Source organism: Myotis myotis, unplaced genomic scaffold, assembly GCF_014108235.1.
Source record: "Myotis myotis isolate mMyoMyo1 unplaced genomic scaffold, mMyoMyo1.p scaffold_m19_p_1, whole genome shotgun sequence".
Taxonomy (NCBI): domain Eukaryota; kingdom Metazoa; phylum Chordata; class Mammalia; order Chiroptera; family Vespertilionidae; genus Myotis; species Myotis myotis.
Genome location: NW_023416313.1, coordinates 151,681,449 through 151,697,816, shown reverse-complemented (window position 1 = coordinate 151,697,816; position 16,368 = coordinate 151,681,449). Strand labels below are relative to the sequence as shown.

The 16,368-nt window shown below is 36.5% G+C and overlaps 2 protein-coding genes across 2 annotated transcripts; both read right to left on the bottom strand.

Annotated features, from left to right (window-relative positions):
- Nucleotides 1–690: 690 nt before the first annotated feature.
- LOC118664342 (olfactory receptor 4N5) lies at nucleotides 691–1,617 on the bottom strand. The gene has a single exon (XM_036324357.1). The coding sequence runs from the start codon at nucleotides 1,615–1,617 to the stop codon at nucleotides 691–693; it is 927 nt and encodes a 308-aa protein (XP_036180250.1).
- A 13,441-nt stretch (nucleotides 1,618–15,058) lies between these two features.
- LOC118664339 (olfactory receptor 4L1-like) lies at nucleotides 15,059–15,997 on the bottom strand. Its single transcript, XM_036324346.1, has one exon. It carries the CDS (start codon nucleotides 15,995–15,997, stop codon nucleotides 15,059–15,061), a length of 939 nt encoding a protein of 312 aa, XP_036180239.1.
- Between the last annotated feature and the right edge of the window lie 371 nt (nucleotides 15,998–16,368).

Sequence of the window (16,368 nt, the reverse complement as noted above, 5' to 3'; positions counted from 1 at the left end):
CTTCAGGTTGTTGCCTAAGTCAAATAGGAAACATTAGGTAGTGATTTTTGCTTAATGTCTTTTAATGGTTTCTCTTTAAAATTTGAATAAATTGAAATTCTTACCATCACCTAAAATACAAGATTTTGTCTATACCAACTTCTCCAATTTCATTTCTTGCCACTTTCACATTCATTAACTGCATTACAGCTACTCTATATCTCTTTATGGTCTTCAAATGTACCACGCTCATAAGATCTTTGTGTACTTGTACTGGTCATCATCTCTGCCCAGATATTTCTGTCTCCAGGTAATTGCATGAATGTTTCTTTCAAGTCTTCTGGATATCAGTTAAATACCACTCAAGACCTTGATTAACAACCAAAAGTAAAGTAACTATCATTTCCAGTCAAACTCTATCATAGCATTGCTTTTGATTTGTTTCAGAGCACTATCTCATTTTAATATTATGGTGTTTTCTTTTTAAATTTAATAGTTTAATCTGTCTTTATGTACTTGAATGTAACCATAGGAGATTGCGAATCTTACCTGTCTTATTCATACAACTATAATAGTGCCTGAAAATTGGAAGTGCTTAATGAACACAATATTTGCTACATGGTTGACTGATTCAGTGCATAATGAATACATTATTTAATGAATCAAACTGGACCTTTTCTCTTTTTTTCTTTTCTCATTCTTTTGTTCCATTCAGAAAACCATGTGCTGACTCAGTAACCTCCTCATGGAAGCTTTCACTTCCTGATTGCGTAGGGTATAAATCACAGGATTCATCAAAGGAAAGATCACTGTGTGAAAGAGGGAAACCACTTTGTCAGCTGGGAAAGCTCTGAAGGGGCGAGTGTAGATGAAGATGGCAGGTCCAAACATGAGAAACACAATGATAATGTGTGTGGTGCATGTGGAGAAAGCCTTGCTCTTCCCTTCAGAGGAGTGCCCCTTTACATGGCACAGGATGACTGCATAGGAGGCCAGAAGGCCCAGGAAGCACAGGAGGGTGAGCAGGCCACTGTTGGAGACCATCAGGAGCTCCACCACAAAGGTGTCTGTGCAGGCCAGCTTGATGACCTGCGGCACATCGCAGAAAAAGTTATCCAGCTGGTTTGGGCCACAGAAGGGCAAGTGGAGAATAAGGGCCACTTGTACGATGGAATGAGTAAAGCCTCCTAGCCACAGAGCCAACAGCAAGGCATAGCAGGCTCGGGGGCTCATGACAGTTGAATAGTGTAAAGGACGGCAGATGGCGATGTAGCGGTCAAAGGCCATCACAACAAGAAGAAACATCTCTCCTGCTCCAAGGAAGTGCAAGAAAAAGAGCTGAGTGATGCAGCCCCTGTAGGAAATTACCTTCTTCTCAGAGAGGAAGTCCACCAGCATCCTGGGAGCCACAATGAAGGAGTAGGATGCATCCAGGAATGCTAAGTTGCCCAGAAAGAAGTAGAGGGGGGCTGTGAGGCCAGGGTCTGATCTGATGGTGAAAATGATGAGGAAATTTCCAGGGAGGATGATGAGGTAGAAAATTAAAACTAGCACAAAGACCAGGAGTTGAGCATCTTGAGACTGGGTCAGACCAAGGAGGATGAATTCTGTCACCACTGTGCTGTTTTCGCTCTCCATAGCTCCTCAATCTACAGAATAACAAAGCAAAAAATATTGTTATAACCTTCTTTTCATCTGTTCCATAGCTATTCTCCAAATAAAAACAATATTTACCACATCCATCATTCCCTAGCTGAAAACAACTTATGCCTCATAACTCTCGTATGTTTTGAGTTAACTTTCTACCCTTCATTTTCCGGATTCCCCTAGACACTGTTCTTATGACCACACTATTGTTCCCATTTAAGTGCATCTATATAACTGTGCTCCTTTAGGACTCTGGGCTACTATGCTTGAGGTATATTAAAAATGTCCTGATTAAAGCAAAACTTAACCATTATCAAAATGATCAGATTTTGTTGTTGTTACTGCTAGTGGTTATATTACTACCTGCAATGTTTAGTTTAGTTGCTGGATTTTGGTCCTCTGTCTTCATTCCAACAGAGCAAAGTGCTTTTGCAGGTGCTTCTTTCCGTCAGTTCCTGTCGAATGCCTAGTTCCCAGCTGGCAGCTATACGCTTTTATTTTTCTGGATTTTTGCCTTAATAGTTCTTATTACATTGTGCTTCTTTGATACTCTTATGCACCCTTAATCCAAGCTGGTCACCAGGATCTCAAGCAAGATATCTACATTTTACAAAACTTAAAGGTATCCTCCCATTACACCCCTGGTAGAGTCCCAATCCTGCATCTGCTCCACACTGTTCTTAAATCTTAACACTAATCCAGTCTCATTTGCTCACTATATATCCATAGCCCACTTCTTCCTCAGATCTCATAATGATAGCCAAATGATCCTTCACAAAAATATTTTTATATAATATAACATTATTACAATATGTAAAATATTTTTGCTATCTCTAATAAAAATCAAAGCACACTAGAGCTGGAATTGGTCATATAGCACATATAGTCTAATATACTCACTTGGCAGATGAGAAAAATAAAGCAATTGCAGTTAAGATTCTTCAATTTGCAATGAGTTTTCTTCTTAATTCTCATTAAAAAATTGTAGAAAAAATGGCATGTTTTCCTTAGTTTAAATTGATTAGGAAATTGTTAGTGTCCCATCAACTGGTATTGTTTTATTTAAGCACTTAAATAATTAACCATGATATTGCTTGTGTAAGTAGCTCCCATTTGGGGGGAATAATCTAGCTTAAATAAGAACTCTATTCATGTTGGAGACATTCAGATGTAAGGTTTAGTCTATGTAATGGCCTCCAAAGGGGTTGATGGTGTTCACCCCAGGAGATTCACAAGATAATAAACGAAGGTGCATAAAAATAGTAGACTTTCTCTATGTATTATTATAAATTATGCATTTACAATGTTTTATATTTGTGATTGTCTTATACTTTTTATATTACAATTGTTGAAACATTTTACAAATAAACTGGAGGCCTGGTGCACAAAATTTGTGCACTCGGGGGTGGGGGAATCCCTCAGCCTGGCCTGCGCCCTCTTGCAGTCCGGGAGCCCTTAGTGCTGCCGCTGAGGAGGGAGAGGCTCCCGCCACCACCACTGAGCTTGTCAGCCGTGAGCCTGGCTTCTGGCTGAGTGGTGCTCTCCCTGTGGGAGCACACTGACCACCAGGGGGCAGCTCCTGTGTTGAGTGTATGCCCCCTCAACGCAGTGACGTGATAGTGACCGATCGTTTCACCGTTCGGTCAATCTGCATATTAGCATTTTATTATATAGGATATGCATATGTTATATTGTGATATCTGGGCATGTTTGACTGTAGGAATAATTTTAAAAGTGAAAAATTGCTAATTATAATAAAATAATATAATGTGACATACAACATTTCCCTGATTTTTAATTACATGTAATACTTGTATTTCTAAAGTACAATGGATACAGTGTATTACAATTTAGCAATAAAAAGGAGTGAAGTACTGATACATGCTACAACATGGATAAACCTCTAAATATTATGCTTTATTAATGAAGTCAGTCACAAAGAACCACATATTGTATAATTCAATTTATGCTAAATGTTTGAACAAGGCAAATCTGTAGAGACAAAAAAATAGAGGAGTGGCTGCCTAGGGCTAAAAGTAGGATGTGGGAGGGACGGCTAATGAGTATGAGGTTTCTTTTTAGGTGATGAAGATGTTCTAAAATTATGCAATGTTGTTACTTACATAACTCTATGAAAACACTTAAAACCATTGAATTGTACTTTTTAAATGGTAGAATTTATGTTATATTGATCATATCGTAATAAATCTTTTTTAAAAGTAGAATATAATAGAAGTAATCCTGTTATTTGCATATTTTTAATATTTCCTAAAACTTTTGTGATATTATACTATGTTAGTACAGTTTTGGTAATATTATTATATTTAAAATCTTGTTTTCTTGAAATATTAATGTTTATTGCATGTAACATTATTATATTTAAAATAGTTTTTCTTGGGGAAAAAAAGAGAAAAAAAAGTACTATTGCGTGTGTGTGTGTGTGTGGGGGGGGGGCGGTGAAGATCATAGAGGGAAAAATTCCCAATTGAAATTTGACAGAAATGATAGTTAGCATCCCTAGAAAGAGAATCTAGGAAGAGAGGAGAGAAGAAAAGAATAAAGAAAAGTCAGGCTTAGAAAGTCAATGGAGAACTCATGGTAAATTTAAGCAATACACTGGTGTTCTAGGCACACCTAAACATCAGAACGTTTGTCCTATGTGATTAGTAACCTTTGTAACTAGCAGCCAAATGTTATGGAACAGGAATTTATAACACATGGGCACATATTTGTGCATACAAATACATATTCATACATGTAAGCACACACATAGTGAGTTGAAGCAAATTGGAATAGAAAAAAATATCTTTGGAGTCCTTCACGTTAGCTTAGGAACGTCCTTCCGTCTTTTATCCAGTCTTAGACAATTATTGGCTTCCATATTCATTCCTCAATCTGCCTACAGAAACCTGCTCATAAGAAGGTAAGTCAATAGTTCCCATTACCTTTTCTGAAGTTTGATGCATTCCGGGTTTTCATTTATTTCGTGCTTCTTTGGGTTGACAATTCCAGACACAGGTGACTCTCTGAGAGTTAGTCTCTTCCAATCCTCCTTTGATTTTATTTTCTATCATCCATGTCTATATGCTGTCTATTATTAACAGGTGGAATTGCTTACCACAAACGTCTTTACTCCACTTTCCTCCTCCCATTCTCATTTATGTACATTCTGCTCTGGTGATTCTCAAATTGTGCTCATCACAGTGGTTGAGGACAGATATGCCTCAGGCGGACTTTACTCTGTGCAAAAGGAATTCCTGGGCGGCGGGAGGCGAGAGTGGGAGTGGGGGTGGTGGGGGGGGGGAGGGGACAAAAGCAACGGAGTTTATAGGAACAAGTTTTTTGTTCTAGTCAGATAAGGCAAAGACGTATTGTTAGTGTAGGCAAGATAGAAACTTGAACGTTTCATCTCTAACCTTCTTTGTTATTTCAACTGATGCAAACACACATCTGACATCAAAGATGCACAGGTAGAAAGGGTGCCGATATCAGAGTGCAGACACCCAGCATCTGCAGGCTGCACTGAGCTTGCCAGGATTCCAGCTGCTAGCAGACCAACTCCTGGAGCGGATGTTTGGAGACCTGATCACCAATGTAGCCTCATCTCATCCTTTCATCTTTCCCCTTTCATTTCCTTTTGTTTCTTTTTATTGTATTTTTCACCTTTTCCTATTATCTTCCTGATAATTTTACCTTCAGACACTCAGTTTTTTTCTTTTTAATTTAATTATTTTTTCTCTTTATTTTTGTCCATCACTATTTATCCCCCCTATACCCTCTTCCACCGCCACCCACCCCCTGCTCCCTGCAAGCATGACACTGCTGTCCATGTTCCTGAGTTCTTTCTCTTTTTAAATTTTTTCCAATGCCTCCACCTCCCCAACAACACATTCAGTTTTTTTTAATTATTCTTTTTACATGTGCTTTAGTTTCTTTTATTTTTTATTTTATTCTTTTATTTTTTTCTTGCAATTTCTCTCACTTATTTTATCCCTGGCTTTTCCTTCTTTTTTGCTCTCTTCCTTATCTCTTTCTTTTTTCTCTCATTCACCTACATTCTTTCAGTCTTAAATCTTTTTCACTTTGTTCTCTACATGTATTCTACCTCATTATATTCAATGCCTGTCCTTCCATTAATTCTGAGACAATAGATTGTTTTTATCATTCCATGGTGGCCTGAGCGTTGTAGGTGCTTCCTAAGTGGTCCACCCCAATGGATTTTTCGGCAGATTGAAAAATTTTAGCCTGCACGTCAGTGTTAAGCCTTTCCTCTTGAAGATTAACACCCTTGAAATGTGCTTATTCTCAACCTCACGTTAGTTACTTCTAATTCTCTCACGTATAGTGTCTATTTCTAACTCATTCTGATAAAAACAAAGTGACTTATCTTTGTGCTTTAAAATTAATCTCCTTAATATCATTCCTGCCAACAGGGATACAGTTAATAAAAGTTTGAAAGTGATAATGTCTTTTCTGATAGTGTATTTATTTCTATATTTTAAGTTGTTAAAATATATAAATAATATTTAATTGCACTATTATAAAAAATGAAAATGGCAATAACTTTGGAAGATTCACCATTTGTATTTAAATTGGGTATCACACACGTGACTGATTTTCCCCCATGATAAATCAGAAATAAAATGGAGGAGGAAATGAGAATTCACAAGTCAGAAGGGATAGGCTGAGTTAAGTTGTTAAAATATACTGTTACCCATTCCTACAAGTTTTTAAAAATGTGGATCAGGCTGAAGAACATAAAAAATATTTAATTGATGCTAGAGTTGAAAATTATATAAAATTTCATTCAATTGCACAAATCTTCAATTACTTATCAAATAAATGGGATAGATAAATTAGATGATGGAAACCTCTATAGTTCTTTCATACTTAAAGGTTTTAGACAGTATCATGAATATTATAGGAAGAGCATTGGTTTGGGAATTATTCTACAATTTGGAAACTATAAACTTAAAAGTCATTTAGTCCTTTGAAACCTGATTTTTAAGTCTATGTAGGAGAAATAATATATTCATTCTTTTTACTTCACAGCATTAATATAAAGATCAAATTAGGTGATTAGTAGTCAATTCACATCTACTTAAAATAGACTAAGAAAACATTTAGTGATTAAATAAATTCTAGAAAAAAAATGCTAAGTAGACACTATGTCACTAGATCTTTTGTCACTGCCCTGCAGTTAATCCCAGAGGAGATGGTGACTGCTTAAATGGGACATTTCAGGATAGGAACTTGTGGAGGTTCAAGGAAGGGTCCATGTAAAGTTTTCTTATCTAATTCAGCTAAGGTTTGTGAATTGTCTTGTTTTAAGATCCCTAACCCTGAGCCTTATATTGGTGTATAATAGAACCATATGCAAGAAACTTATGACAGTTGAGTATGGGGACCAACGGGTTTGCCAACTTATAAAGTTAGTGAGGTTTGTTTCTGGAACTCAGCCTACCCCTTCTGACTTGTGAATCCTGATTTCCTCCTCCACTTTATCTCTGATTTTTCATGGGGGGCAAGAGGGGGAAATCAGTCATTTGTGTGATACCCAAATTTAAATACAAATGGTGAATCTTCGAAAGTTATTGCCATTTTTTATAATAGTGAAATATTTTAGGCCCTTTAAAATAATACTAAGCATCAGGAAGACTTGACAGGTGGTGTATTTGATAAGCAGAAAAGAAAGTGCTCTATGTGTGAATTTGATCTTACCCTTTCTCTGTTTCTGCAGCATTATCCTATCCTCATGCATTTTAAAGCAGATGGCCCAGACAAATAGTATGAATTTTGTTCTATTTCTTCTTCTTCTCAGAAAAAAAAAAAGAAATCCAAACAATGGCCAAAAATTTCACCTTGCTCCTCTCAACCAAATAGCTAAGCTCTTCTTTCTTCTGATAAAAAGATTAACTGATTATTCCAGAATTCTTCTTTAAATATATATTCTCATGGTGGGTAATCATAAATTATGAAATTTACTAATTTGTGATGCAATAGGGAATATGTCTTGGGGTTTTACAGCAACCTTAAGCCTGCAGAGTCTTTCCCATGGTAATTATTAGAATGTCAATTAAAGTTAGAACATTTTAAGGATTAAATATTCAAAACATAGGTCAGCTAAGACCTTACTGGGTCATGTTAGAATCTTTATTTTGACATTTTATCAGTGACAGTGATCTTATTAAATAACTAGAGGCCCAGTGCACAGATTCATGCACCGGTGGGGTCCCTCGGCCTGGCCTGCAGGGATTGGGCCAAAACCAGCTCTTCAACATCCCCCAAGGGGTCATGGATTGCTAGAGGGTGCAGGCCAGGCCAAAGGACCCCATCGGTGCACAAATCTGTGCACCAGGCCTCTAGTCTCTCTATATAAAGGCCCAAGTGCAGGTCCCTCAGCCTGGCCTGTGGGGATCAGGCCAAAACCAGCTCTCCAACATACCCTGAGGTATCCCAGATTGTGAGAGGGCACAGACCAGGCTAAGGGACTTCACTGGTGCATGAATCCATGCACCAGGCCACTAGTATGCATATAAGGTCTTTGGTTCATCTCTCCCCACCCTTCCCCCTCCCCCCTTTTCTTTGAGATTCATCAGTCTGTTCCATGTTTCCATGCCTGTGGTTTCTGCTCCTGCATTGAGCATCTGCCCCCTGGTGGTCATTGCACATCATAACTACTGGATGGTAGTCTGGTCAAATGGTTGGCTGGTGGCTTAGGCTTTTATATGTATAGATTCATATAAGTGATGAGAAGTCATTGATGTTTAATAAGTTAAAGTAGTGAGATTAAGTTAATGGTGAGTATGCTTAGATCTGCATATTTTTGGTGCAGAAATGTTAGCAAGAGAAAGAATATGTTATGCTCAAAAATACTTTTCAGGAATAATTCTTCCTGAGTCAAAGAACTTCATGCTTTCTTATAAACCAGGGGTCCTCAAACTACGGCCCACGGGTCACATGCAAATGCAAATATTGTATTTGTTCCCATTTTGTTTTTTTACTTCAAAATAAGATATGTGCAGTGTGCATAAGAATTTGTTCATTTTTTTTTTTAAACTATAGTCCGGCCCTCCAATGGTCTGAGGGACAGTGAACTGGCCCCCTGTTTAAAAAGTTTGAGGAACCCTGTTATAAACTCTCTAAGGCTGTGCCTACTCAAAGAACATAAAAATTACTCTGGTATGATCTTGCTATTCATAATCATCCACTTTCTGAATATGTTATTTCTGTGTTCTGCTATAGCAAAATGAAGACCTTTCTGTTCTAAATTAAAAAATATTGCCAAGGGACAATTATTTAATTATACAAAAATCCATTTCATTCAGTTTTTATACATTAAAAAGAAAAATGGAATAAATATGAGTCACATTAAAATTAAAATAACAAACAGCTTTCACAAAAGAAATACAATATACTATCAAGTATACTTTTATTCAAATCTATGTCCAGTTCAGACAGTAATGCAGTGGAAGATGTGGGAAAGTGGAAGAAAGAAGTAAAGAGATGGCGATAATGGTATTGTAGTTTTTATTCCTATTATAATCTGTGCTGCAAATAAATAACTTTGAACATATGTCATTTTGTTTATGTGAAAGTTTATTGTTTTGTGTTTGTTGTGTTTTATATAATTACAGACTTCTCAGGGATCTCACTTCTCATAATTTACCACACCACAATGCTTTAGAATTCATTAAAAGTAATGAGATCTAACTACTAGTCAACAGTAGCCCTCTACTCTCTGCCAAGAAACCTTTTTCATGTTAGGCAATTGCATAACATTAAGAAGAAAGACGTCTGTGTTTTAATGGGTGGAGCTCAGATTGACCCGTGCTCGTTTATTAAGCAAGACATCCAGTAATAGTGAAAATATCACAAGAATGGAACTCAAAAGGCAAGATTATAGTTCTGGCCCCACCCATGAGGGTTATTTCTTGGGAAAATGTTACATGCTTCCTCAGATGATTCCCAATCTGAAAAATCGGAAATGTACAGAGGTTGGCAAAAGTAGTTTACAGTTGTGAGTATGTGAAACAGAGTTTGTTCTTGTATAATTATTTATTTGTTCTGTTATTTTACATATTAAAAACTGTAAACCTACTTTTGCCCACTCATGTATTTCTGTTTTTCATTCTTTTTACTTTTGTTTTTAATTAAATTTAATTCTATTTTTCCCATAATGCCTTATCCTCTACCACCTCCATCCATCCCCACAACCACCACACTGTTATCTCTGTCCATAAATTCTCTTCATTTCACAAAAGTTTGAATATTTATTCTTTGGAAGACCTACTGAATAGGTGGGTGAGCAATTTAGCACTGATTATGATAGTTAAGGTTCTTGGTTTCAGGGATTTTACATTCTAGTGAAAGGAGCCAGTCAACAAAGAAAATGGGCAAAAAATTGCCAGGGAATAAATTACTATAACAGTGATATTTTGGAGAATGAATGGACACAAGAAGGGCATTCTTTTTTTATTATTAGAAAAATGCTCTCTGGGGAGGTGACATTTAAGCTGAGGTCTGAATAACCAAACAAATGTAGCTATGGGATACCAGACGGAGAGGTATTCCAGGCAAGAAGAAGAGCAAAAACAATAACCATGAGTGAGGAAAGAGCTGGAAATGACTCAGACAAGATAAGATGATAGAACAAACCATGCTGTTTTAAATATACATCTAATTTTTATAGGAAATATATTTTCATAGTTAAAAAACATTTTTTTAAAGTGAAAAAGAATATCATCTATCTATTTACTGTATTTACTATCTATCTATCTATCTATCTATCTATCTATCTATCTATCATCTATCTATCATCTAGATATTCAGTGAGAAATCCTCCCATCCTAGTCTCCCATCTATTACTCATGATTCAAGAGAGGAAACGATTAATGTCTTGTGAAGGAGACTTGACTTTGGGTGGTGAACACATGATTCAATATGCACATGATGAATGATAGAGTTGTACACTTGAAACCTGTATAATGTTATTTATCAATGTCACCCCAATAAATTTAATAAAAAATAAAAGTAAAAAATATAGAGTGCCCCTCCAAATGTATACACACTCTTTGAATAATTATAAAGGCATTGTTTATGAAAATATATTTCATTTTCAAAATTGAGCTATCACTGCTAAAGTGTTTTGGGAACACCCTGTATATTCAGTGAGAAATCTTCCCATCATAGTCTCCCATCCAATACCAATGCTTTAAGAGAGGAAATTATCAATAGAATGCATAAATTTCAAAACTATGATTACGTAAGTAAATTTTTTAATTATTAACTTCTATTTGTTAAATTGATTGGGGTGACTTTGGTCAACATGAACATAGGTTTCAGGTGTGAGTTTCTATGTTATAAGATCTGTACATTGCACTGTATGTCCACCACCCAGAGTTATAAGTAAATTTTTATGAACATTCTTTCCCCACCATTTGAACAAACATACCTTTAAATCATATTGACAAAAAAAGTCTGTGTTCTAAATTAAATTACAGCAGCTGGAGAGAGAGAGAGAGAGAGAGAGAGAGAGAGAGAGAGAGAGAGAGAGAGAGAGAGAGAGAGAAAGAGAGAAAGAGAGCAGTTAGCCTGTTAATAGCTGAGGGCCAGCAGACAAAAAACTGCTCACATTCCTGAATGAGTGTTGGAGCTTTCAATCAACATCCAGGAGTCTAGTGGCCCACCAATAGACCACCACTGCATCCTGCATTTGCATAAATTTTCAGGACTGTTGCCTGTAACCAATCAAAAGTAATAAATATTCCTTCCTTAGAGCCGGTGCTCCCATTATAGAACTGACCACACTTTACCTTATCCCATCTCCTCATCTGTAGCAAATATAAATTCTTTCAAAGCAATTTACATGTTTCTTCCCCAAAACATAATGTATAAAAAGCACTCCTCCGCCCTGGCCAGGTTGTTCAGTGGGTTAAGCGTCATCCTGATACACCAAGGTTGTGGTTTGATTCCTAGTCAGGGCACATACAAAAAAATGAATGCATGAACAAGTGGAACAACAAATTGATCTCTCTCTCTCCCTCTCTCTCTTTAAATAAAAAATTTGAAGTGCTCCTCAACTCTTTCACAATGGACACATTGCCTTTTCTACCTACTATTGCTGCTTCTGGTTTGGACTTCATGTCCCAGGACCTGGTCCTATATGGCCCAATAAAACCTTTCTTTTTAAAAAAAGCTTTGCCAGCAATTGTTTGTTGATTTATTGCTGGTAGTCATTCTGGCAGGTGTGAGGTAATATCTCATTGTGGTTTTAATTTTCATCTCTCTGATGATTAGTGATGTTGAGCATTTTTTCATAATGTCTATTGTGCATCAGTATATCCTAGACACAGATAAGTGTGCTGATAACCAGAGGAAAGGGGGAGTTGGGGTTTGGTGGAGGTGGACAAAGGAGGGGGAAATATCTTGCAACTTATTTTTAAGTTTCCATACATCTTGGGGAATTTTCCATGTTAATGCTTACAGAGTTTCTTAACTGTTTATATGGTTGATTATTATTCAATCAATAATAAATTATTATCAACACTTCTTCCCCAGTTATGGCCTCCATGATTCAGGCTGGCTTACTGCTTTCTAGCATTACAAAAGTTTCCTTCTCTTTCTTTAATTTTAAGTCCCTAAATCCATATGTTATTTTCAAATTAGTAATATTTCATTACTCTAAAATTATGTGGTTCTTGTTTAGTGCAAGTTGGAAACATTTTTAAAATTTATTTTTATTGATTTCAGAGAGGAAGGGAGAGGAAGATAGAAACATTAATGATGAGAAAGAATCATTGACTGACTGCCTCCTGCATGCCCACTACTGGGGATTGAGCTCACAACCTGAACTGGGAATTGCACTGGTGACTTCTTGGTTCCTGGGTTGATGATCAACTGCTGTACCACACCCGGCCAAGCAATAAAATTTAAGACCAATTTCTCTGTAGTTATATATACTGGTGTTTGAAAATTCTATCAGAAAGTGGACTTTAATCCTAGTTATGTGAAATACATGGTGACAAAATAAATAGGAATCTATCTTGTTTATATATGGAAATATGATATTAGGTAAAAAGACAAAAGTAGAACCCTATATTTTATTATTTAGATGTATGCACTTATTTTCTTCCTCTTTGTTTAATTAGATGGATGTTTGAGCCTATGGAGAAGTCAATTGTTTTCCCATTTCTAGGTTAAAAGAAGGCAGTTTAATAATAATTCAATTTAATAATAAGTCAATTTAATCATAACTCAAAACCAGCCTTCAAGTTCTTAAAACAAAAGTCACCTTAGTGCTGAAGAATGAAGCAAATCATCATAACAAGAATAAACCTTAGCCTGGTACTAGCACAAGAGGATGCATAGAGATCAATGGAACAGAACAGAGAATGCAGAAATCAACCCAAGTCACTATGCTCAATTAATATTTGACAAAGGAAGCAAGAGCATACAATGCAGTAAAGATAATCTCTTCAATAAATGGTGTTTGCATGAAAAATGAAACTAGACCACTGACTTACACCATACATAAGAATAAACTCACAATAGATAAATGTAAGCTGAAAAACTATAAAAATCCTTGAAGAAAACATAGGCAGCAAAATATCAGATATCTCATGTACCAAAATGTTCACTGATACAATGCTGAGGGAAAAAGAAACAAAGAAAAAAAGAAACAAATGGGACTCCATAAATAAAAAACTTCTGCACAGTAAAATAAGCCAGCATGAAAATGAAAAGGAAAACCATCGTATGGGAGAACATATTTGTCAGTGATACAGCTGATGAGGGGTTAATAGCCAAAATATATACAACTCAACAACAGGAAGGCAGATAACCCAATAAAAATAGGCAGGAGACCTAAATAGACACTTCTCTGAAGAGGACATACAAATGGCCAAGAGACATGAAAAAATGCCCAAAGTCACTAATCATCAGAGAGATGCAAATTAAAACGACAATGAGGTACTGCCTCACACCCGCTAGAATGACTACCATAAATAAATCAACAAATGATAAGTGCTGGGAAGGATGTGGAAAAGGGAATCCTAGTACACTACTGGTGGAATGCAAATTGGTTCAGCCACTATGCAAAACAATGTAGAGTTTCCTAAAAATATTTAAAATGCAACTGCCATATTCCTAGTGATCCCACTTCTAGGAATATATCATAAGAAACCCAAAACACCAATCAGAAAGAATGTATGCACCCTATGTTCAGAACAGTGCAATTTATAGTGGCTTGGACTATATCTGAAAATAGTCCAAGTGTCCATCAGTAGATGAGTGGATAAAAACATTGTGGTACATTTACACCATGGAATACTATGCAGCTGTAAAAAGTATCTGTTATTCTTTAAGACAGCATAGAGTGACTGGGAGAGTATTGCACTAAGTGAAACAAGCCAGTCACAGAAAGACAAGTATCACATGATCTCACTTATATGTGTAATCTAATGAACACAATACCGACAAACAAAAAATATCCAGACACATGGAAACAGGCAACACACTGAAGATCCTCTGAGGGAATGTGGTGGGAGAGGAAAGAGATCAACCTAGTAATTTATATGCATATATGATTAGCCCTTGGACACAGACAATAGTGGGGTGAAGGCCTAGAAAGGGGGCAGGAGTGGGAAGGAAGGGGGTCAATGGGGAGGAAAAAGAGGAACATCTGTAATGCTTTCAACAATAAAGAAAATTTTTTAAAAAGAAGAAATCTGTCTACCACAATTCCACATTAGAACATGAGATGCAAATTAAGTTCTCAATTAATATAATTAGAATATATTTATGTAAATGGAACCTCTGGGATTCTTCTTGCTTGTCATTCATCTCTGTTTAAAATGAAATTCGAGGCCTAGTGCACGGGATTTGTGCACTGGTGGGGCCCGCTGAGGAAGCAGCTGCTCATCCTGGTTAGCCAAGCTGCTGGGGACCCACCCTCTGAGAGGCTGCTCCTGCTGTGGGAGCTCACTGACCACCAGAGGGAGCTCCTGCATTGAGAATCTTCCCCTAGAGGTCAGTGCCCATCATAGCGACTGGTCGTTCTGCCATTCACTTGCTGGACTTTTGTTATATAGCATTGTGACATGAATCTATTTTGCTCAAAAGTTTGACATATTACCTTGTCAAATAAGAAGACTAAAGCTCTAATTAGTCACATTTATTTCTTTATTAGTAAGTCTATACATTGAATGCCTATGTAAAACTACTCAATGATTTTATGTCTGTTTGCTGCAGGCTGCTAATTGTTATAATATGCTATAACTGCATTGTTATCATTAAAATATTTTATTATTAATTTTTTCTCTACTGGTTATGATTTTAACACTAGAAGAGTGAAAGCATGTGTTATGTATAATCTATTCAAGTTCTGTTAGCATAGTATTAGAAAGTAGTATTAATTTTATTGTGCTTAAATTTAGAAATTCTGCATAGAGCTAACAAGTAGAAACCGTAATTTTCTCATGGCCACTTGCATTTTCAGGTTTCTTAGGGTATAAATAATCGGATTCAGGAAGGGTGTGATAACAGTGTAAAATACAGAAAGGATTTTATTGCCTGCAAAACTATTGAATGGCCAGGCATAGATAAAGATACAAGGTCCAAAGAACAGAGTGACTACAATGACATGAGCAGACAATGTGGACAGAGCCTTGGAGAGCCCTCCAGATGACCTTTGCCACACAGTGACCAGGATGACAGCGTAGGAGACAAGCAGGAGGATGAAACAGATAAGTGAGAGCAGCTCACTGTAAGCAATGACAAATAGTTCCAGGGTATATGTTTGGATACAAGCAAGCTTAATCACAAGGGGAAGGTCACAAAATATATTGTCTACAACATTGGGGCCACAGAAAGGCAAATTCACTATTAATACCATCTGGCTCATGGTGTGTATAAACCCAATTATCCACGAAAGTATCACAAACCCCTTCAGCAAGCGATGGCTCATGATTGTCCTGTAGTGCAGAGGTTTACATATGGCTACGTATCTGTCAAAGGCCATGGCTATCAAAAGAGTCATCTCAGCACCCCCAAAGAAGTGCATGAAGAACATCTGGGTCATGCAGCCCCATATGGAGATGGTCTTGTGTTCAGCGAGCAAGTCTGTGATCATCTTGGGTGTGATGACAGTGGAGAGACACATGTCCAAGAAAGAGAGGTTTCCAAGGAGGAAGTACATGGGAGAATGAAGGGTGGCGCTAAAAGTCACTGTGACTATAATGAGAATGTTTCCCAATGCAGTAGCACCGTAGACCAAGGAGAATGTCACAAAGAAGAAAATCTGAAGTTCCCATTGTCCAGAAAATCCTAGTAAAATAAACTCAGTCACTACAGATTCATTTTTGAGATCCATTTACTCAAATCAGAAAAGTCCCAGAAGTTCTTTCTATAAAAAGAATAAAGAAAATTAAGCCACAGTGAGCACCAATGTTTTTCTATTTCTAGTTAATGAATAATAGTTGGTGATAGGAGAGCATCTGAAATGTATCAGCACATAACTATTTATAATTAGAGATTAGTTTATGGGTCACATCACTTAGTAACAATATTCTTATAGTTACTAATTAAAGAGCATTTGAAATAGTGAAATTTTGTTTTCTACTTTATTTTATCAATTAATACTCACCAATTGATCATGACTTTATCACTAATGTGTTCACGTGAAAAAATTAGATAAGTAAATAGATTAATATTTATTTTGCCTTTTTAATTATAATCTTTTTT

Bases quoted from the DNA above. Each gene is read 5' to 3' on its own strand.
- LOC118664342 (XM_036324357.1), bottom strand. From the start codon at position 1,617: ATGGAGAGCGAAAACAGCACAGTGGTGACAGAATTCATCCTCCTTGGT.
- LOC118664339 (XM_036324346.1), bottom strand. From the start codon at position 15,997: ATGGATCTCAAAAATGAATCTGTAGTGACTGAGTTTATTTTACTAGGA.